Genomic DNA, 22,795 nt, shown 5'->3' with positions numbered 1-22,795 from the left:
CAGACGTTTTACAACCTGGACAGGACAACCAAGTACTGCCTGGCCCTGGTAGACGCACGCGTGTAATATCTAGCGCAGTGTCTTAGTGCGTGGTACTTTTCTTTTGTACGTCATGGAAGCGGAGTCGTACGTGTCTAGCGAATTGCAATTTCCTCTATTGTGGTACACGAGAAGAACTGCCTGGCGAGCGCATAGCCGGCACTCCCGTAGTGCAGTTGCCACTCCGATATCATAGATGCGTTTCTGCACGGCAAACAATCTTCCGCAGTGGTATTGTACAAGGCAACAGATAGGATATTTTTTTCACAGGCAACCATTGAGCATTCGGATCAAGGGAGGCGACTTTGCACCAAGCGCACAAGCAGAAGATTAAGTGTTTGACACTTCAGAGTCTCTGGGTTTCATTGCAGACACACCCGACTTGTACATTTTCGCTTTCCTCCCTGTTGGGGAGAGCCTCGGCCGGGTTAGTCGCCGTTCAGCACCAAAACTGCAAGCGACACGACAGTGTGCCTCTCACCGATATAGGACCTTACGCGGGGCTTCAGATTGTTTTGCCTTGAAAGCAGTCGTCTTTCACAGTCCGTTCGTAAGGGAAAACTCGCCGGGAAAGCAGAGCGGTTTTGAATGCCAGGCGGCGATCCACTCGATGCGTGGCTATTCTGGCAGAGCCACAGAAAACTGGCACGTGGTCGTTCTACATCCCTCGACATAACGAGATCTCAATTGCTATTCAGAAGTTTCGAGTGGGGTTCTGCAAACAGCTACAATGAAGTCGACAGATTGTAAAAGGAATTACGGGGCCGGGAATGGTTCGGAACACAAATGGCGTAACGCGGCGATAATCGGTTTGCGTCGGTGACTGAGGTCCGTTGGAATGGCAGAGATTCGTCTGTCTAGGAGGTCGCCAACTCTCTCCTGACTGACCGCGTATGAATATTGGAGCCGTGCTGTACTCTGTGTGAGTACCACTTACACATGGTGGTTGCCCAACTCTACCCCTCTTTTCATTCCTGATCTAGTTCCGCTGGTCCACGGGTAAGTAGTGAAAATGGATGTTTTTTTCTTTGACAAAGGAGTGCGAGGAATGGCTAGGCACGATATGTTGATAACTGGTAGGCATGCGCATGCGTCATACGAACTTTGGTACCAAGCCATTTTCACACCAATCTGTCCCTCACTTTCCCGCGCTGGAAAGTTGTCTAGTGTTTTACGCAAAGTAGGGAGAAACTCGACAAGCCCTGAGTTGGGTTAACGAGGAGTCTCAAGCCTAAAATGAGGCCTGAATTGTGTCGTTCTCTCCTCGCGCCGGCAGTAACAACATAACGCGAGGCAGCACAGGCATCAATTGTGAGTAGTTTCCTTTTGAGAGTAGTCTTTGCCCGTAGTCTTTGCTTTCTGTCTCCGTACTCGGATCCTACCTTTCTTTGACGGAATATATGTTATCACTGGCTTCCTTATCTTTTAAAAATCGCCTGTTTTCGACCGGTGCGTCGGGGGACGACGAGTGATCGTATCCACTCTGAAACAGGAGAATCCGATTCACGCACCTTACACACCTGAAAGGAGAGATTTCTCCTAATACACGACCCGCCCGGAAGCTTGCCATCTTGCAGTGGATACTCAGACAAAGGAGATAAAAATAGGGAAGCCGAAAAGCCCGAATAGCGGGGAAGAGTTTAGTAATACATCCGCAAACGATAAACGCGTCTTAGAGAAAGAAGCATAGGATAACGAGGTTCAGAGTAAACAAACCTGGGCCACGGGCTGTTTGGACAAGGGAAGGGAAAGCTGGTGGCCATCGTGTGTTGGTTTTCATCGCCTCTCCTCCCGTACTGCCGACAACATCAGGCTTCCTGTTTCTGATGCTTCATAAAGAGACTGCGAGGCACCATGGCGGAAGGCGCCGTTGGCCCCAGCGCCACGAAAAGCGCTGCAGTTCAGCTGACTCCCGTCGAGGCTTTTCGGGCTTGTGTGCTCTTAGACGAGGCACTGAGGCAGCTCAGTTTCGTGAGTAAACTGGTGCCCGCTGGACACACGGCAAAAAGAGATGAACTGTCTCTGTCCAAGGGCGACGAGATTGTGCGCATGATTCAAGAACAGAGTTCTCTGCAGGAAAAGTGAGGACAGGGCTAAAAATCCATTCATCGTCACAGATCGACCGGCCGGTGCTTTTACACTACACCCGCCACTTTTCCAACATGACTGGTCCCCCCTCCGAAACATCTAGACTTTCGCATACGACAAAAAGGCCGCAAAAAGTCTCTTTGGCGCTGGAATGGAGACTGCCTGCCGACAGAGACAGGAGCGCATGTTAGCCTGTGTTCAACATAAAATGTATATATAAAAACAAGGGTTTCTTCGTGGGAGCACAAGCCATCGCCAAGCTGAATTTCTGATGCTACACCTCGTAAAGAACAGATTCTAAAGCTGCGACACAACAATCGTTCCACCTGAAAAGGTGTGTTTTCCGTGGAGCCGCAAGTTTATCAAAGGCCTCTAATTTCCCGTCTTCTAACCTCTGAAGTTGGTAGGGACCTTCAGATGACGCTCCGCAGGGCAAAGCCGGCTGGCAGCTCGGGGGTGTGTTACTACGGCGGAGGGTTTGACAACGCCGCAATAAGATACGAGTAGTATGCATAGATGAAGGGCGGTTCGTATCTATGAATATGCACTTGACTACTTGGTTGGAGCGCACAGACACCTCTCGTTTAGTATGCTGGTGGACGTGGATGCCTTGATATTCAGGGCTCTGTAACAGACATGGTACAAACAGAGAGCTGCACCCTCTCCATGTGACCCCTGTTTGTACCCCGGTTCTGTCGTATGGGATTGATTACCAAGGCTAGGCGTCCTTGTGGTGCGTTTGATGATGACATAAAAAGACTCATGTCCATGCATCTATGCTTTTCTGGAAGGGTCTCCGTTGCTGCCTCACAGATTTAAGGAGTTGACCGACAGGAAGCAAAAGCTGAGAGGCTTGAGCAACATCGAAAAACTGAAGAGAGCGGAAACCGAGCTTGAGGAAGTTTCCCAGAAGTTGCGGGAGGCGAATAAAGAGCTTTGCCGGAATTTGAAACAAAACCCAAATATTCAAGTAAAGGGACTGCTTGCCAAATGTTATTCTTGGCCCACCGCTGAGTCGTGACCAGCAAGGACGCCCCCGTATGCAACTGGAATGCAAACATAATAGCTGCCATGTGGGCTGGTACATGACAGTCTATTCTGCATCAACAGGGGATCATATTACCAGTAACGTTTCTTCCTGTCCGAACAAATGACGTTCCAATACTACGGGACCGTTTGTCGTGCCGTAGACTGAAGAGCGCCCTATTGCGAAAATGAATTTATTGCGCGGCACTCTCCGGTTTGATTCCGTGACATGTGTGGACACTTATGTGACGATGTTCCAATGGCCGCCACTATTTTTTCTGTAAGATTGAGACGGCACGGCGAAAAAGTGCCCAGATATCCATCTGTCTTCATGTCAAGGCGTTTTCCACACGGAGGCTGAACGAGCGAGCGATGCGCACTCTGGCTCTTGAGTGAAATACTGATCTCTCAGAAGAGATGAAGCCTCCCGCGTAGGAAGTAGCTCCTCGAAAGAAGGCAACTGCGCACGAAGTGAGCCGCCTCTGGCTCTGTCGTTATGTGCTCGCTGTCCCAGTGTTCTTCCCACTAGCCCCCTGTAGAATTAGGAAACCGGTAACGTATCACCGAGGCCACTCTGTGTACTCTTCTAGGATTTATTATACATTTGCGACTTACCGCCGGCCTCCAGCTCATGTCTTTGTCTTTGGAATGCGATTGCTGGGTCCTTGAGTATCTCCGTTCCACTTCTTTGCCCTCCAGGAGAACGCCGTCAAATTGCAGCTGGAGAGACAGAAAGTTGAGGAATGGTATGCTGGCGTACGAGACGAGCTGCAGGAGGCTTACACCTTCAAGTCCCTGCAGGACAGAGTGGCTACAGAGAAGCATCAACAAGAAAAACTCAACGAGGTAAGTGCTCCCTGCCCCCGCTCGTTCTTTAGCTGACACACAAGGCCGATTCGTCCTGGGCAACCGCTCAGTTCCTCGCCAGAGAAGACAAGCATCTACAGAAATGGTAGTATACACCACCCACGCCTAGGCACCGAAGCGAGGAGGAAGACGGTATGATTGTAAGGCTGCGAGGCCTACGTTAGCATTATCTACGTGATCTCAGCTAGTGGCGGCGAAAGTTTTGATGGATGGTTGGGAACAAGCACGTGGCAGCTTTTGGTTCCGTCTCCGTCTCAAAAAGAAACAAGATAGGCTTTCTCTACGCTGGCGCTCTTGCAGCGATGGGTCTTGCCGCACTCATTTCATGCCCACCCTTCTCAAAAGGAAGATGCTGGAAGAAACGGAGGAATGTGCTGCTGCTTAACGCGTGATCACCGCAGGTTTTGTTAGTGTGTGTGTGGACAACAGTAAAGCTGTCGGGTCCCTACGGTTGTGAACTGCGCTCGGCACAGGTAAAGAAGAGAACCAGGGAGTCGGCGCAAGCAGTACGACTTCTTGAGGCGGAGTTGAAGAAGGAAACGGCAGAGTACGAGAGGGAGATGAAACAGACAAATGCAGAGATCTCCACGTTGAAAGAGGAGCTCCAGCAGAACCGGCTGAAGTCATCTCTCAAGTTGTCTTTCGAAGAGAAGCAGCTGGCGGCTCAGGAACAAGCGTTGCTGCGTGTTTTCCATCAAAAAGAAATCGAGCTTCAACGGCAACTTGCGAAAGAGCAAAGCGAGGCTGATCTCGAAGACTTTGCACACACGGAGATTCTCAAATTTTCGCGGGAATACATTCAGAACGTATGAGACCTACGCTTGCCAGATGGACCTCCATCAGAACACGACAAAGAAAACACCATGCTGGACACTTGCTTTTTACAGCGTGGCAAAAGACAATGACCAATGCGCAGTGGTCTCGGCTACTTTAGAAACGCCAGTCTCGTCACCCAACCGCCAGCACCACAAGAAGCCCCCGCCTGCCGCCCTAGCTCTGCATTCTCTCTCTTGCGGTGTGCGTCCAGGTCCAAGATGAGAAACAAGCATGGCATGAACGGTTCACCAAAGAAACCGAAGAAAAACAGAAAGAGCTTACTGCCTTGCTGAAACACCAGAACTCGCTCTTAAGAACTCTAGCGGTCGCCCAACAGCGCTTGGTACGTTGTCCCTGCACCTTATATCGCTCATTGATCATGCGACGAAATGCTTACCATGCAGCTAAATGCCGCCTCTTCACCCCCTTACTGCGTAGCTCACTGAAGTAGGTAAACGGTTTGTGGAACACAATAACGAAAAATCGTCATCCTTCAGGCTGCGTGAGCCCCGTGCGAGGTCCAAGGTTCGTACTCTCGGTCGATAGTGCGAATAGCCCTCTCTGCTTGGAAGTGTCTGAATGATAGCTGTTTTTCAGAGGCGAAAAGCAAACATGTTTCTTCCCTGATGGTATTTTTTCAGTTCGGCTTGAGCCAGCACAAGCTTCGCATGTCTGTGACCTATCGTCCGTCTATGCAAATTATAATCCACTGTCTAAACAAAACGTTGCGTCCATGGAACACCATTGCAGCTACAGATCTGCTGTCACCCTCTTCTCCGCAGGATGAAGACGAGGAGCGGAAAAAAGCGGAAGAGAAAGCAGCAATTGCCAAGGCAGCCATTCTAGTTGAGAGAGCGAAACAGGCGGAGAAGCTTAAGCAGGCAGCAAGCACCATCAGGCACTTTGCACGTTTGTATCTCAAGAGGATTCAAGAAATCCTTCAGGATTCTAAGAAAAGCAAAGCGAAAGGGAAGGCGAAGAAGGGGAAAGGGAAACCAAGTTAAGAGAAGGCTGGGTAATCTAATGGAGCCTGCTGAGGCGACTATGATGCCGAGATTCTGGAAATACGTTGCAGAGCCTTAGTGGGCGGCTACGCCTCGGAACAACGCAAACGTATCATGTGGAGCTAGTTAAAAAGTGCTCTTGGAATATGGATTCAGCTTGCATGTGCTGGTCAATACCCTACAATGGGTACAGCGTGATAAACTACAGTCATACCAACCTGAAGCTCAGTAGTGGGATTTTTCGGAATTGCATACACATCCTTGTGTGGTGCTACGTGATATCCAGTCTTGATTTAGGGCTTACAGAACCAGATGAGCGTGTGGGATTCTCTTTCTTTCCGTTTTCAAAATGTCTCCCTGTAACTTCCCAGTGTACCTCCGACACTAAGCGAGACATGTTCCTCCTGACCGACGTTCACAATGCGCTCTCAGGATCGCTGTCTAGAGTCTCGACCTGACACGCTGCAGATGAACGGCAGTTGTGTCACTCAGGCATAGTTGAAAGTGTCTTTGCGTTCACAAGTACTTGCTTTTACCTGCTGATGCTACACTACTATTTCAAATGATCTGTATTCCAGCAGCCATGGTGTAACAGTGTCCAGTAGAATGAAAGTTTGATGCTGCACCGGCATCTGAGTGTGTGCGTTAAAGTACAGACGCATTATTTGTTCTACGTGCTGGAGACAGAGGACCCCTTCACCGCGAATACTTACAAGCGTGTGGTCTTTGGCTGGATAGAGCCGTGAGGGGTTGTCGCGTGAGTAGGACTGTATAATTTCCACTGTTGTGTGTTATGACGCTCGGTTCGCTCTGCGACAACTCGCACACGGCGGGTAAAACCCCGAAAGATTTTCAGTCTACAATGAATCAATGCCTCAATCTGCCAGCCAGCTGGCTGTGTACGGACAGATGTACTGAACCGGCTGCAGGATTTCCTCAAAGAAACCTTGCCTTTTCCGGAAAACACGTTACTGTGCAGTTATTATCTTCGTTCTTATACACGCCGGTCCTCTCTATGCTCTCTCTTTGCGGTCGTCGAATGTGGGGGCCCTCACTTCTGTCGATTGCTTACTTGATTTGGTCGTCATAGTATTTCTCTTTCGGCCGAAACCTGCCGTGTGCGCTTTCTGAAGTGAGACGGTTCCCGTGAAATCCTAGGGACTTGACAGCGTCGTCTCTCAAAAAAGAATATCGGGGGGTTTTTCCACGGGTCACTCGGACGAATCACGAGAAGCCGCACTCGCGTGTCGACTGTCGCCCTTTGGGGCTTCATGCGGAATATCGAATGAAAGGACAGTCTGAGCCAAAAAGCGTCTCAGAGCAGCAGCCACACTGTCGTTCTCTATATCGAGAAAACACGTCCTGCCATGCGCCGTCATTGTCTTTCGCAGAGTCTGTTTCTAACTGAAATTTCGGTGTAGCACGAGCTATCCAGCATTGCTGTAGAGAAGGAGGAAGCGAGGACACGTGTCACGAATCTCCTGCTGGTTCTATCTTTCAACAGGCGGTCGCTCCATTTTCTTCAGTTTTTGGTGGTTTCAAAGATCCTTCAGAATGTCGAGTCAACAGAGCGGGCTGTGTAGCGTGGGTTGCCTGAGCATACGTGCACAAAGCCAGGCGGCGACAGGAGCAACTGGACAACTGGGACCGTCTCACGCTGGCCCTGGAGGTGCCGGAAGCGAGTTTGATCCTCAGAAGTACGAGAGGCCATCGATGAAGCAAGAGGAAATTGCGGCGCTGAAGAGACTGTTTGACGCTTGCGACACGGACGGCACAGGCCTAATTCACCTACGCGATCTAAAGCACCGCATGCACGTGAGAATTTGCGACCGCAGTTTTTGTGGACACCAGGCATCGGCGACTGACGTGAGGCAATAAAACCGGCAAACTGTCATTTAACGAGACAGAAGCGACTGTTTGCTTTGCTTTGTTTCCAGAATGCCGGGTATGAATCAAAGGGTGACGTAATAGGGGAGATGCTCAGCCACCTAGATCGAGATGGTCGTACACGTCTCAATTTTCGACAGTTTTTGGATTTGTTGACAACCGACGAGACGCCCTACAAAACCTCGCAAGATATATCTTGCACATTCAACCAATTCGATCCAGAAGGCACTGGATTTATCACACACAAAATGTTGACACGCACAGCTCGAGAGTTGAACATGACACCGAACCCCGATATTAGCGAGATTTTGGAACGAACAGATGCAGACAACGACGGAAAGATAAGCGGGGAGGAATTTTACCACGTTATGGATAAGCAAACGTTTCCATAGGATGTTTCGGTGTTGATGATTTGGGCCGAATCAGCGTGAACCATTCAAACCCAACTTACAACTAAATGGTTTCTAGTCTTTGGATTCAACCGTACATGTGCTTTGGTACGGCGTCACGATCAGCGAGTGCTTAATCATATTTGCGAGCGCTGCTCCTGTTACCGATTCAATGCTTCCAGCAAGCGGTGGCGAAGGGACGGAAGAACCATACATTCTCAGTTTTTTTTTGTTTGAGAAGCAATCTTATTTTCCGTGTCAAAACTTGGAAAGAAACGAACCTCCCCGCCCCAGCTCCTACTCAACCCGCTGATTCCCTTTTTCACGGTAATTGCTGTTTAACAGACAAACGCACGCAAGGTGACAGACGTCCCGAACGACGAGACACCGTCAGCAAACTCGTTCGTCTGTCAACAAATCTATCTGTCTAGGCTTCTTTTTTTCCACTGCAATGCCCAATGCAAGTTTGGTGAGCGGGATGGCAGTCACACTGGGGGTCACGTGGGCACCGCAGAGCCGTGCTAGGATGTGTTTAAACTTGAGAACTGCAAAGGATGTCTTTGTGCCGAGTAGAGCTGGCCACAAAGAGAAATGCTAGCGGGAGAAACCAAGCTGAATAGAAACAAAAATGGAGACTTGCGCCGTTTTGCTACGTTGTCAGTCCGAAACAAAGGTGACAGAGAAGAATGCGCTCGACCGTCCTCATCAAATCGAGACGTTAGCCGCCCTGTTGCAGAAATGTGCAATCTACGCAACATGAGGCTGATTCTAACATGCTTAGCGAGTATGCGTACAGATGCTACAGCATGACAGAAGGACATACAAACCCTGCCTTGGACTCTTATGCCACGTTAAACAGTAGAACCCTTCGGTGGGTTGTACCGATTCTTGACGAATGAGTGTGTTCAGCCTTCTTTGTCTCTGGAGGCTCTCCTCTTCTTCCCTATGTCATCGCATCTTCTCGCTGTCTACTTTCCTGCTGACCTTCCTTGCCAGCCTGATGCCTTGTCGCTTATCGTGATTTTACGCCCTTTTCTCTGCCTCTCCCGTATACCCCTCTCGCTCTCCTCATCTGTTGTGGTCTCTCTGCGTACTTCCCTCTCCTGCTTTCCGTCCCCTCTGTTTCCCCCTCCCTTCTTTCCTTTCCCGTTCTCCTCTTCTCGTGTCTTCCGCTCCTCGAGTTTTCTAGACGCTGGCCACCATCTCCTTCTCTACAAACGAGGCTGTGCCTTCTCAGCGATATAAGGCATTTTGTTCACCCCGACAAACTGGCCCTTGGCGTTCACACGCATAGATGGGAAGCCGCGCCGGAGCCTGGGGGGGAAGAGCATCCCCGAAACACCCTGCCGATAGAAAGGCCGAGCAGGCAGCTGCCAATCCGCAGTAGCTCCAGAGTGTTTGTACAGCTGAGAACAAGGAACACCGCACATTCCAGCACACTCGATTTCTGGAGAACTCCTGCGCAAAACCCGAGAAAACGAACCACACATGTAGAACAACGGATCACGCAGCAACGAGTTCGCGTTTTTGAGTCTTTAGGGAGGCCAAAAGAAAGCTGAACAAAAGCTCCTCGAAACGCGCCTTTCCAACCAGAATGCTGAGAAGAGAGACATAGAATTGGACGCAGTCATCGAGGAAACACTCGATACGCGCTTTACTACGGTAGCGCCAGTAGACAGTCTTTTTGAAAAGCAGGGGAAATCGAAAATGCTTTTTCTTCCCTACGAGTTGCATGCGGAGTGCACGTAGCGGCAAACACATACAGTCTATTCTCCATAAAAAACGGATCATGCATTTGGCTACATCATATTCGTAAGCATTTGCAGCATTCACATGCACGCACGTAGAAATATTTCAACGGTTATCCCAAACTGTGACTGAGTAGGGCTTTTCCGCATGCGCTTGGGGAGTACCCTGTTTGGCATGACACATACATTGCCACGACGAGAAGTGTCGAATGGACTCACCAGGAGAGGTGGGGGCTCGAGTACGCGAGACGCACGCCAGAGAAACGGCCGAACATTGGAGAAATAGTGGGTCTTCTGTCGGCGAATGACGCCATGGTGCTGTAGGTACACCCGAAAGCAAACGGTTGCGAGGCGGCAGCGGATGGCGAATGGGCACAAGCAACAGATATGCTTCACCGCAGACAGTCGATGACCCAAAGAGATTTGACAGCACAGACAGCAAGACCAACGGTGACGTAGGAAATGGGAAACGAGAGACGCACCGCGAGGGCGAGAGACGACCCAACATCTACCAGAAGAAAAGAAAAAAAACAAACCTACCATATACACCTGTTTTAACATATATTTTAACTACGCCTATGGGGCAGAGATACATATGCATGTGAGAAATTAAACCCCCTACAAACAGAAAGGCATACATGCACATCCGTACATTTATATATATATATATATATATATATATATACGTATACATATGTACAGATGTGGGCACGCGCAACGGAGAGAATGAAGAGACAGCACTTTTTTCGACAAAGTACCTTTTTGAAGGAAAGGCGCGTGTGCTTGCGGCAGAACATAAGCATTCCCTCGGTAACGTCCAAGAGACGCCTGCTGTTCTGGCTCCAGTAAACCGGTGCCGGCACAACCTACACATACACCGGAAAATACAGCGAAGCATGCACTATACTTTTTTTTCCGACGTACAGCTAGATTTGTACATGCACCATTGCGTAAATTCTGCGCTACCTCGCTGGAGTGTATACATATCTTTATACGAAGCCGTAAGACTGCTTCCACGGCTTTTGTTTCTTCTCGCCTTTCTTCCACAAAGAATAAAGTGACACTTTCTTCTGGGAAACGGAGACTCCGGACCTGGTGCTCCGGCAGCCACGCCCGCTTAGCTGCCTGCGCTGCCTCCGCAAGCAACGCCGCATTCGTCGCATCGCGGTCCACAAAAGTAATTTTTCGCAGAGAGTAATTCGGCTCCACGGCGTCAACCTGAAAAAGAACGGAGCAAAAGAGATAGGAACGAGAAACCAAGTGAGATAACAAGAGGAAAAAGAGAACAAGGAGAAGAATGAGGAGAGAGAACACAGAGACAACAGAGAGAACAGAGAAGGAAATGCACGAGAGGCGATGGGAAGCCGAAATACAGCACGCGTGTCTGAAGAACTGTAGAGTGGTCTCCACATCTGCCTGGCAAAGCGAGGGAAAAAAAGAATGAGCCCAGAGGAAATTGGACGAAACCGCTAGTTGCCGTGCTCAGTGGTTGTACAGAAAGGATCCGCAGCTCCAGCTGAAAAGGAGGATCCGAAGGGTTCAGCCGCGTCTCCGAAAGCGTCTGTCTTCAATCGACAGCACTGACAGAAGATAGAAAAGAAAAATGGAGACACGAACAAACGAGAAGAAGAAACACAGGAGAGTACGACATGCGCCGGACACTGACACAGAACTGCCGACGCACGTACAACTGATCTCACGCGTATATCCATATACATGCATGTTTATATATATATATATATATACACGTATATGTATATATGTATATATGTGTATATATATGCGTATCTATTTGCCCACATGTATTTGTACATAGCTATTTATTAAGAAGTTGGAGAGAAGTCCGGTGGGTTGAAGGAGGAAGGCAATGTAAAATTGGTTTGCTTTTCTCTTCTGGTACCTGGAGAAGTTGCTCGACCGCTGTTTCGATAAGGATTTCCGCCGCGCCTCTCGGTTCGTAGCCGTACAATCCGAGACCGACAAAAGGGAGAAGCAGTGACCCGGGGCCTTGTCGATTTAACTCCGCGAGGGCGCGTCTCATTGTGAAGCGAAGACGCCGAGCGGCTTCAGTGCTGTTTCCCTCTGAAGAACACCCGAACGAAACGACGAAATCAGACTTCCTCAGGCGTCTTTCCCACGGCTGTGACACAAAAGTGTCTGGGCGTCTCTGCCAGACCACGGCCGTGAACGAGACGCTGTGTTCTTTTCTGCTCTTGTTCTCTTCCTCGTCTGCTTCGTTCCCATTCGTCCTCCTTTTGCAGTCTCTTGCATCTTCGCAAAGATTTCCAGTGAGAAAAATGGAACCAGAAATGGCAGAAAAGACTCCCTGAAACGGCGCAGCCGTTTCTGTGGGGCCAGGCAAAGGAGGAGACAGCGAGACAGACACACGGGGGCGCGGAGAGACCACCCCCGGCCAGCGCGGAGCCAAGGAAGGCGACGCACAAGAGAGACTGAGAGGCAAAAGACGGTAGGCAGAAGAGCTGCAAACAGAGAAGAGATGGGACAAGATGACGGACCCACGAGAAGGAGGAAGGGAAGCGCGCGCACGCGAAGCAGGCGGGCAAGAGAAAAAACGAGGGCCCGGTGAATAGGCAGCGGGACAGAGGGATGAAGAGAACGAGTGACGCGGTTGTTGACTGTCGGAGGAAGAGACAACGTAAAAGAGAGCAAGAAGAAGAGACGAAGAAGGGGAGAGGAACAGAGGGAAAATAGAGGATCGACAGAGAGAAGAAACCTTACGCCAATAGTAGGGCGTGACTAGAAATGCGAGCAGGCTGACGCTACGGCAGACGCCGAAAGTCGGCGTGAGAATGACGTCGCCTGCAAAGATACGCCACGCCAGCAGACGAAAGGACTGAGAAAGAAGAAAGGCAGCTGGCTGAGGAGGCTTCGAGCTTGCAGGGAAAACAGAAGAAAAGAATAAGACGAAAACACGGAGACAGCGAAAAGAGGAGAATGAGAAGAACGAGATAGAGAGACAGAGAAGAACGAGGAGACAGATACGACGGCATAGAAGAACGAGAAGACGACAGAGAAGCAACGAAGAAACTCGGGAGAAGAATAGAGAGAAGGAGACGAAGAAACAGGCGAAGACGGAAGCGAGAAGAGGGGGCGAGGTAAGAGGGAACCTGAGAGAAAGAGGAAAAGGAACACTAGGGAATTGGCGGCAAGATAGCGAAAGGCTCGCCGTCTCTTACCTGGATCAAGTCCGCTTTCAGACACGGATTCCTGCGGAACGCGTCCAGAGGAAAAGTTGAAGTGACGGGCTCTTGGTTGACTGCCTTCTTCGCTTCCTGCCGTGGACAACACATCCCGAGCTGAAGGAACAAAGCGCACCGGAGACACTCGATGGCGTCCAGGAAGCAGAGAGTCGACAAAGTGGAAAGAGAACGCGAAGGGGAAGAAGGACGAAGAGGAAGAAGAGCGGGAGAAAGAGAAGGAAACCGAGAGAGGAGACTCAGAACTCGGAAAATACGCATAAAGAGACAAGTTGGCAAAGGTAAGACGTGTGTTGGCCATGGTACCTACCAGCTTCTCTTTGCTGGAGCTTTTGTTTCACTTCGATGAATGCCGCCTTCTGGAGGGCAGTACCACCCCGTTCCAGAACCTCGAGGCCTGCAGAACGCAAGAAATACCACAGTCCATGGCACCACCTTTTTTCGCCTCGACTGAGGTTGTACGGGTGCACACTCGACGCTCTACAGTGCCCTCCGCCGTCTCGTTCTCTCGCCCCCTCGCCTCTTCTCTGTGTCTCGCGATTCCGTCTGCACTCTCCCTTTCCTTTTCAGTCCGGGCCTTCCTGACTCTCGCGTCAGGTTCCCTTCCAAACTCGGCCAGTTCGCACGGGGGTTTCGCACCGTTCAGCCCTCGGTCACGGTCTCAGCTGTACCGCCATCGACGCGAAAACGAGCCTGGGGCTAACCTCCACGCTGCCTCTCGGGCTTCTTTTCTCCTTCTCCTCACGCCCGTTTCACGTCTCCTTTTCCTCACCGAAGCCTCTGTAGGGGAGAAAGTTGGGCGGGACGGGGACCAGGAGGGCGTCTGCGTGAAGCGCGTTTTCGTGCGATTCCCTCCGCTTCCAAACAGTCCCTTCTTCCCTAGTGCGCGGAGTCTCTTCGCCTCTGCCGTCGGGCTCGGCCCCTTCGCGGTCGCCCGCGAGGAGGTTCCCGTGGACCACGTTGATTTCCCCGAATCCAGGAAGTTCGATCTTCTGCAGGAGGCCAGCGTACTGGGGGCCTTCCGGTGTAAGGAGGAGAGAAGCGAGGTCGCCTTCTGTCTCGCCCTCAATTCCCTTCCGCGGGGAACAGAGTTCACGCTCGAGGGCTCTCGCGGCCTCTCCGGCCGTTCCCGTGTCCGGCTGGCGCGACAGCGGAAAAAAGAAGTCGCGCTTGATCCAGTCCTCTGCGGAACGCACCAGGATATTCGGCTCCGGTGTATGTGCAGCTGCCTCCTCCGCGAACGCTGCCGCTTTCGCTGCTGCGGCGGAGGCAGGCGACGCGGGAGACGGCGAAGGAGGAAGCGGAAAAGGCGAAGGCGTGGGCGGCCGCTCCAGCTGACGCAGGTACTCGATGTGGCCGCGAGAGGCCCGTTCCTGGTGCAGGCGGAGTTTGCGGGAGAGATGCGACGAAGAAAAGCAGCGAGCGAGATGGCGAGAGAGCGCGACGGGGAGGTTGGAGAGAGCGGCGGGAAGAGAACAGCCAGCGGAAACGGAGACGGACTCGGTGATCAGGGAGCGAGTGGCGCGGCGAGCAGGCAGAGAAGAGAAAGAAGCGGGAGAAGTGGACAGGGAAGACGCATAAAAGGGAGATGTAGCAAGCAAACAGGACGAACTGACGGATACAGGAGAGGGAGGAGACGCGAGAGATGCGGAGACCGACAACGAGGGGGGCGGGGCGGCGGGGGAGGAAACAGACGGCGTCGGGGACGAACGCGAGGAAGAAGAGACAGAAGACCAGGGGCGACAACTGACTGACCGGCTAGAGAGGAAAGGGAGGAGAGACGGGAGGGGCAAAGACGCCCTTGCCAACCCCTTCGCTTTGTTCAAGGAGGCTATCCGTGGTTTGTGCATTTTGCCACACTTTTGTTCCGCTTTACTGAGGCATTTCTGTTTGCATCTTGTTCACAGCGAACGAGGGGCTAGCATCTCTGGAGAGAGTGTGCCACAGATGAAGACATGCGTCTGTTTCCCTCGAAGGGGGGGGGACAGAGAGACAGAAGGCAGAAAGCAGAGAGAGGAAGGCGAGAAACACTAGACACACGAGAAACGCAAGAGAGATGCAGAGAACTCGACACACTTTTTTATCAGATGGTGTCTCTGAGGCGAGCGAGAGGTTTTCCTGGAGCAGAAGAAAGGCTGATGTAGGATACGGCCTGCGTCTGTGCCGGTCTCTGGGAGGATTGAGAGCGCGGAAAACCAAGAACGAACGCAACCTGTAACGCGTTTAGAAACCGACAGTCGCGGAGACACAGAGCGGGATCGGCTCCGTCTCACTGCGAGTGTCGCGCCGCGCAAATCACGTCTCTCAACAGGACATGTACGGAACTATCAAGGTGTGTAAAACCCAGCACTGAGGCCTGCGGTCCCCAAGGCCTTTGGGTGTACGTACACCGTAGATGTGCACATGAACCCGTTTCAGCGGCATTCGAATCCTCCGGTTTCCGACACCTGCTTTTCCCCTCCTTGCTCTGCTCTCCAGTGTTTGCGCTGCATCTGCGCGTCCGGGAGCTCTCTGGCTTTCATTTCTCGGCGGCAGCGCATGCCTTCTGACACGCTCGCTTTCCTGCCTTGCCACATCTACACGCCACTTCCCCGTTTCTCCGTTGTTAAGCCGACACCGCCCCCGTAGCCAACTGGCTCTTCTGTGTGCGTTGGCTGCGTATCGCCTGGGACTGTGCCGCCCCTTTCGCGAAAGCGGCTCAAATCTACCTTGCATTTCAAGGGTGCGGACCATTACACGCGACCGATCGCCTTCTAGTGTGCATTCTCTACACTTGCCTTTTCTGGCTGTAACGCTAGACGACGCCGCCGCGGCAAACAGGAACTCGAAGAGGCATGGACGAAACCGGCGCTCTGCTTTGGTCGGCATCCCTGCTGAATCTCCAAGGATTCTTCTGTTTCTAGGCAAACTGATCAACTTTCTATTCCGCGTCGGCGCGTGGATCTACGAGTTTGCGGCAACAGAAACCTGTGAATGGGGCTACCCCAAAGTGGCGATCCTGGGGAGCTGCACACTATCGAATTGAGCGAGAACTCTGTAGAGGAGTGAGAACGAAGCCTCGTCCAGCTGGACAAAGACGAAGCGGAATGCGTTTCCCCGCTTCTACAGGTGGAGTGCCTTAGCGCATGCCAGAGCGCAGATCATCCGTTTTCCCATCTAGAGGGGAACGCGTTTCTCCCACGCAAGTGATACGCGTCCCCCTTCCCCCGCTGATTCTCAACTCGCAAGAAAAGAAGGCAGCACGCGGGGCATACAACACTGCGGGAGAAAAGCGAGATCAGCACATACAGAAGCAGGTTTGTACAGGCACCTGGACAGATGTAGATCCAGATAGGCTCGCGCAGATCAGATGGCGGCAAGCAGTGTCGAGGAGCATTCCTGGAAAAGCCGCATGCAGGGAACGCGCGGGTCAGCACGCGGGGAGAGAAAAAGCCGGCGTCGCTTCGAACGCGGAAGGCGCCCGGGTGTCCCCCGAGAAAGTGTGCGGAAAAGAGTGCGCAAATAAAGCGGATTTCTCCCATTTTCTCTGCGTTTTTCTGCGCCGCGCTCTCTCACGCGGTGCGTACACACACCCTTCTCTTTGCGGTGCGCGAGCGCACCGGCCCCCGAGTGAACCTTCCAGGAGCTGAAAAGGCTTTCTTTGGGCTTTTTTCCCGATCGACGAAACCGCCTTTCTGCACGGAGAAGCCCGGGTGCGCGGCAAGTTTCAGGCGATCTCGCTTTTTCGTGTCTCCGCACGCGCAAAAAAGGGGGGCCGACAACGCGGTCCGTCTCTGCTACGAACGCGGCGAGAAGAAAGGGAACGGAAGACGATAAAATCGAGGCCGAAACGAATTTTGTAGGGAGTGGGACGGCGCGGAATTTTTCCGCCCTTCCTCAAACCCGTCTTGCCGAACTTTCGTTCCGCGTCGGTTCGTCTAGACTTCCACAGGAAAACGGAGGACATTTCCGTCGACCGTGTTTCTATAGGCGGCGTATTTCAGGCACATCAGGACACCGCGGAGACGCGGCTGTCCAGTCTTCCTTCAAGGAGTCGTTCGTTTTGCGAAATGCCTCATTTTTCTCCCAGACTTCGTCATAGGTCGCAGTTCTCGCGCGGCGGCCTCAGTTTTCTTCTCGTCTGTTTTCACGAGTGCAGAAGCCCTCGAGCCTCGACCTGACCGATCTCAGCTCGAACGTCAGCCTCTCGTCGGAGACTGAAACAACGCAGACCGACTCGCTCGCACGGCTGCGTCTTTCCTCCGCTTTGCTCAACCCTCGTTTGAGTGCCTGTATATTCACTCGTGTAGAGGAGGAGAGTCAAAGTTTGTGTATAGATGGCCAGGAAAGAACTTTGCGCTTCGGGCATAGACGCACATTCGCCTCCGTTAAACTAACTTCTCTGTGTTTCCGTCTTCGTCGTCTCCTTCATTCCACTCTCTGTGCCATCTCTTCATCCGCGTAAGCCCGTCCTTCCAGCGAGATCTGTGTCTGCGCACAGTTGGAGGCGCGACGCGTCTATGTTTTGTCTTTCTCGTTATTCGGATCTGCGTCTCCGTTTCTCGAATTCGCGCCCGCCTCTCGGGTCTTCTCCCCGTTCCACATGCCCGACTCCCCGGCCCCTTGACTGCTGTCCTTCGGCCTCTCGCCGTCGCACCTGCGGGCGACCTCTGCGATGCTGCACGCCCTTCTGCAGTCGCGGACCTCGTCTTGTTCTTGCAATGCAACGAGACGAGCTGCCAGGGGCGCCTGGAGGAGGCCCGCTCGGCCCTCGCTCCGCGCCCCCGCGGTCTCCTGTCCCCGACCTGGAGCGGAGCGCGGCGCGCCCCAGCCGCCCCGCCACGGCGGCCAGCCAGAGTTGCGACCGCGTTGGGCTCCAAAGCCAGGGGGCCCTCTTCCGTGAAACGCCTCCGGGGCGGAACGCGAGCGAGCCGTCCGGGGACGGCGCCGAGGAGGACGCAAGGGCGAGGGCCCGCGGCGAAGCGCGACCGCGTAAGGAGATAGAGGGCCCTCTTCACTGCGTGCCCGATGCTCCAGCGATACCTCTCGCGCCTTCACAGACTGCTCGAGGGGAGCCGCTTGGCTCTTTCGCAGAGAAAGAGAACACAGGCGGACCGGCGCCGGGCCGATTGCCAGGGCGAGACGAGGCCGGTGGGCCTCGAGAGTGCCTCAAAGCCCTCAAGTTCGACGGAGGTGGAGCGAAACTCTCAGGGGTAAAGAGCTCTGCGTCGGTCGCGACCGCGCGCTCGCCCTCGGCCGTCAAAGGGTCGGTTGCGAATGTGTCTGGCTCCAGCCCCGCGACACCCAGGACGGTCTCGAAAGAGAACTCAAAGCTGTCCACGGGCTTCCAAGCCTCCCGTGAAGGACGCGAGCACCCGAGCACCTGTCCAGGGGAAGGAGACGCCTCGTGTTGCGCGGCTGCAGGTCCGGAAGCATTGCACGGGAGAGAATCGCAACGAGGACGCGCCGTCGAAAGGTCTCCTCCCGGCTTTTCCTCGTCTCAATCCGCAGACGGTGCCTCTCGTGGCGCTTCCAACGGGAGGCCCCTGAACCAAAGCGGGCCCTTCGTGTCTGCGTCTTCAACCCAGTCTGTTTCTTCGCTTTCGTCTTTGCCTCTACCGTCTGCCCTCTCTTCTTCCTCTTCTCTCTCTTCTCTGTCTTCGTCTTTGCCTTCTCTCCCTCCGTTTGTGTTCCCTGTGTATCCTCATTTGCCGCCTGCGCACTTGCTTCAGCCGACGCGGTGCCAGTCGGGCCTTCTTCCTCTTAATCTTCTCCACTCTGTCTCGGTCCCGTCATCGACTCTCCGTCCGCCCACCACACATCAACAGCAAACTCCCCTCCCCACGGTATCAAGTCTGCCTCCTCTCTCTCCTACAGCTTCAAACTCTTCCTGTTCTGCATCATCTGCTGTCTCTTCTTCCTCTTCCTCTTCTTCCGCCTCGCCGTTGTTGCCGCCTGCTCCGCCCTCTGTGGCGCCTCCGTTAAACTGCGCCGCTGTCGCGTTTCCTCTTTTGTATCCGCACCTAGCTGCTGCGCGTCGTCTTCCTGCGGCTGCTCGTCCCGTTCTCGACCCTTCGGTGCTCTCCGAGCTTCCAGCGCTTTCGAAGCACTTCCCTCTCGCCTCTCTCTCCACTCTGTCAAGAAACAAGCCGGGTGCGTCGGGCAGTGTGCTCGTGGGCAATGTCCCTCCGGTCTCTGCCGCTTCTGGGGAAGGCACAGGCGGCTCCTCGCTTCACCCTGCGTCTCTCCCGCGAGAGCCCCTGCCTGCAGCCGCGCCTCCTCTCCCTCCTGTCTCTTCGCTCCCTCCTGTCTCTTCGCTCCCTTCTGTCTCTTCTCTCCCTTCTGTCTCTTCTGTCTCTGCTTCTCTTGCCCCACCGCTGGCTACGGCTGCGGCGGCTGCATGGTATGCGACGCGGTATGGGCCTGGCGGGGGCGTGTGCGGAAATGTATGCGCGTACGAGAGAGACTACAAGGCCGTGCTGACGGCTTTGCGGAACTTGGAGACACACTGTGCAGAGAGGCGGAAAAGGGTCCGAGAAAGCTTTTTGCAGGACAAGAAGGAGGTGGTGAAAGACACGAGTCGCATGACGCAGCCTTTCTCCGTCGTCAAAACAGTTAAAATCGTCAAGAAGCGCAGGCGGCGCCTCCCAGCAGCCTCGTATGGGGCGTCTCTTCTCTCGTCACAGGAGGGATGCAGCGAGGCTCACTCGAGGTCTGCCGGCGGCGCAGGAGAGCAACCAGAAATCAGCGAAACCTGCGGAGAAAAACAAGACAGCGGTCACGCCTCCACGGAGAGCGCGAGCGTGGCGACCTCTCTGAGGCACACAGGCCCCGTCAGGAGTCCCCCGAACGAAGAAGGAAGCAAAAACTGTGCGGAAGTCCGTGCGAAGCAGGAGCCTGGCGAGGAAGACAGCACCGGAAAGGAAGAGGAGAGAAAGAGAGAAAGCGACTTGCCGCGACGGGGCACTGTGTCTCCGCTAGAGGCCCAGTGCCAGGTCGGCGAGAGCGAGGGCGAGACGGGAGGGGCGAAGACAGAATCGCCACGAGAAGAGCACCGCGCGGACACTGGCGGAGATTTGTGTCAGGTGAACGGAGAGGCTGTCTCCGTTTTCACATGCGTCGAGGGCGGTCAAGGCGCGGGAGATGGCCGCGCGAAGAGACAGTTGGACAGGGGCGAAGAGGGAGTGTGGAAAAAGCCAAAGAGAGCAAAGGGACAGGCGACAGAGAGCGACGCCTTCGTAGTTGAAGAGGAAGTTACGGTCGTCAAACTCCACAGCATCAAGGAAGTCGTGGCCCACCTCCTGCCGTACCACTCGTATTTCATCCCTGACATTCAAGCTCTGGCGTCGCCTTTTAAAGAAGGTACGTGCTGGAGGCAGTGGACAGTCGGTCCAGAGGCTCCGAGAACGACAACGTGCATTTCGTGGCAGTGCTTCGTGTCGCCCCTGCGTTTTCTGCATTTCTTCGCGTTCCTTGCAGTCTGGTTGCTGGACTCAAGCGCTCTCTGTCTCTCGACGCCTATCTGAGTTTCCACGCGGCCAGAACCTGCACGGTGCGGCCGCGTGATGCTTAGTGCTGTTTCCGCTGTGTGTGTCTCCCCTTGTTGGTGCGCGTCCTCTCTCTTGTGGGATCGCACGGCGAGGGCCCTCAAGGAGACTCGTTGCGACTTCACGGGTATGGAGCCTCAGCACGTCTTTGCTCGACAGCCGGACCCTCACCGCGCCGTGCGAATGCCCGTTCCGATTTTCTTCTGCAGCACGAGAAGCAGTTGAAGAGCGTTTGGCACGAGCTACGGAGCTTCGCCACCGCATTCGCGACTTTTCGGCCTGGATGCGCAACCCGGTCGCCGCCTTGCCTCCGTCCCCAGAGGCGACAGACAAAGAGGGCGACGCGCGAGAAGGCGAGGACGGAGAGGTGGGCACAAACTCGCGGCGCTTCCAAGGAGGCAAGGAGACGGAACTCATGGTATGTGCGAACGGGGAGAGGTGCTCACGCACGCCGTTCTCTCACACACAACGCGTTCCCACGCTCGCCGTGAATTCTTGTGGATCTCTCTGTCTGTAGTTGCGATTGTGACTCTCTTTCTTTGTAAATCTGTGCTTACGTCTATTTCCATCGTTTCTCTTCACCTTCATCTCCCGTTTTAAAATCTCTTCCTCTGTGTGGAAACAGTCGCGTGGCCGTGAATTCGATTGTCTGTAGAGACTCGCCATGCGCGCGCTGTTCGACGCACTCTCACTTTCGGTTTATCTCGGACGTTTCGCGTGGCCCTTGCCGTCGCCTTCACGTGTTTTCTGATGTTTTGTCTCTTTGCAGTCGTACCTTTCTCTCCGGTCTGCGGTCGATGCCCTCTCTCTCTCCATTCGCGCGACCAAAGTGGCGATTCAGAACGCGTCTTCTGCGCAGGCGTCGCGCCCTGCGGCCTTGGCGCAGCCGCCCGCTTCGACCTCGGCGCCGAGCGGGTCTCCTGCCCCGGGCGGGCCTTCTGCAGGTGGCGACGCGGGGCCAGGTGTCTCCGGAGCCGCGACCGCGTTGGGCGCGTCGCCCCGGCCAGCAGGCGTCATGGCGCCTTCGTCTCCGCGGTCGTGCTTGACCTCGGCCGACGACGTGTCTGAAGACAGGTCGGACTTGGATTCGTCGCGAACGCGGGGCCGCTCCTCGACTGTCTCCTCGTCTCTGGGGCCGGCGAGTCGCACGTCCTCGCTCGCGCGGTCTTCGCTGGTCCCTTTCCGACAGCTCGCGAGGGACCGAGGCGGCCGCGCGGGAGGCGCGCCATCGCACGCTTTCCCGCCGGGCGCTGCCTTCGCGGGCCCCACGCAGGCCTCAGTGTCTCCGGTCGGCGCCGGGCCAAGAGACAGACCGGGCGGGCGAGTACGCCTCGCGGTCTCCGCGACCGCAGCTGCGGCGGTGGCCGACCGACAGCAGGCGCCCGCGTACGCGTCCGAGAGTCCCTTCGGCTGGGGCCGAGAAGGGAAGAAAGAGAAGGCGCGGAAGGAGCATCGCGGCGCAGTGCATGCAGAGACTGGGTCGCGAGGAGGCGGAAGAGACGAGAGCCCGCAGGGCTCTGGACTCTACGCGGACGCCTACGGCCGACAGGGGCCTTCCATGTACACTTCCCAGGCCTTCCCTGGCCCTGCAGCAGGGACACTCGCGCCGGCTTACGTCCCGCCGGGCGAGCAGAGAGAGATGCGGAACGCGCCTTTCCCACCCCCGCACACGAACGTGAATCAAGGGTTCCCGGGCACTCCATACCAGAGAGAAGGCGACAGGGACGGAGGCTTCGGCAGAGTGAGGCTCAACATCGGCAACGCCGACTTATTTGCAAGGAGGGGATAAAAATGACACGGAAGGAATGGAGAGAAGAAGAGAGGAGCGACGGTGGAAACTGCGAGGAAAGAAGGCTGCCGAGGTCAAGAGAAAACGCGCGGGCGAGTTACAAAACCAGATGAAGATCACGGAGAGGGCGTTGTGGAATCGAGAGGCCGAACCATGAGATGGAAGGGTTGAGAGAGAACAGAAAGGGGCGAGGGCAGCGACACCACGTGAAGGAGGCTCCAGGACTACTGAGCAGCTCTTTTGTTCCGGTTGCTCGTATGGGATGTTCTGTTTCGCGCGCATGCAGAGGAGGCCCTACGGTGCGGCGAGCGGTGCTTGTGAGTGCGTCGTTTTGCTTTCATTTGTTTTTTAGTCGGTCTATCTCCAGACACTTTTGGCTTGTCTATCGCGCATGGTAA

General features: G+C 54.3%; 4 protein-coding genes across 4 annotated transcripts; 3 read left to right on the top strand and 1 right to left on the bottom strand.

Annotated features, from left to right (window-relative positions):
• Positions 1-1,893: 1,893 nt before the first annotated feature.
• Positions 1,894-4,832, top strand: NCLIV_030610 (hypothetical protein; the record flags this gene model as incomplete). The annotated part of the gene is made up of 4 exons (XM_003883257.1): positions 1,894-2,120; positions 2,941-3,097; positions 3,853-3,999; positions 4,494-4,832. 4 exons carry the CDS (start codon positions 1,894-1,896, stop codon positions 4,830-4,832), a joined length of 870 nt encoding a protein of 289 aa, XP_003883306.1.
• Positions 4,833-7,394: 2,562 nt separating this feature from the next.
• Positions 7,395-8,119, top strand: NCLIV_030600 (putative caltractin (centrin); the record flags this gene model as incomplete). The annotated part of the gene is made up of 2 exons (XM_003883256.1): positions 7,395-7,655; positions 7,778-8,119. 2 exons carry the CDS (start codon positions 7,395-7,397, stop codon positions 8,117-8,119), a joined length of 603 nt encoding a protein of 200 aa, XP_003883305.1.
• A 1,208-nt stretch (positions 8,120-9,327) lies between these two features.
• NCLIV_030590 (conserved hypothetical protein) lies at positions 9,328-14,932 on the bottom strand (the record flags this gene model as incomplete). The annotated part of the gene is made up of 9 exons (XM_003883255.1): positions 9,328-9,522; positions 10,084-10,182; positions 10,623-10,730; positions 10,957-11,082; positions 11,765-11,946; positions 12,604-12,684; positions 13,062-13,181; positions 13,393-13,479; positions 13,855-14,932. 9 exons carry the CDS (start codon positions 14,930-14,932, stop codon positions 9,328-9,330), a joined length of 2,076 nt encoding a protein of 691 aa, XP_003883304.1.
• Positions 14,933-17,782: 2,850 nt separating this feature from the next.
• On the top strand, positions 17,783-22,397 carry NCLIV_030580 (conserved hypothetical protein; the record flags this gene model as incomplete). The annotated part of the gene is made up of 3 exons (XM_003883254.1): positions 17,783-20,423; positions 20,818-21,026; positions 21,378-22,397. The coding sequence occupies 3 exons, from the start codon at positions 17,783-17,785 to the stop codon at positions 22,395-22,397; spliced, it is 3,870 nt and encodes a 1,289-aa protein (XP_003883303.1).
• Positions 22,398-22,795: the final 398 nt, after the last annotated feature.

This window comes from Neospora caninum, chromosome VIII (assembly GCF_000208865.1).
Source record: "Neospora caninum Liverpool complete genome, chromosome VIII".
NCBI classification, from domain to species: domain Eukaryota; phylum Apicomplexa; class Conoidasida; order Eucoccidiorida; family Sarcocystidae; genus Neospora; species Neospora caninum.
This window is presented reverse-complemented; position numbering and strand designations above follow the sequence as displayed.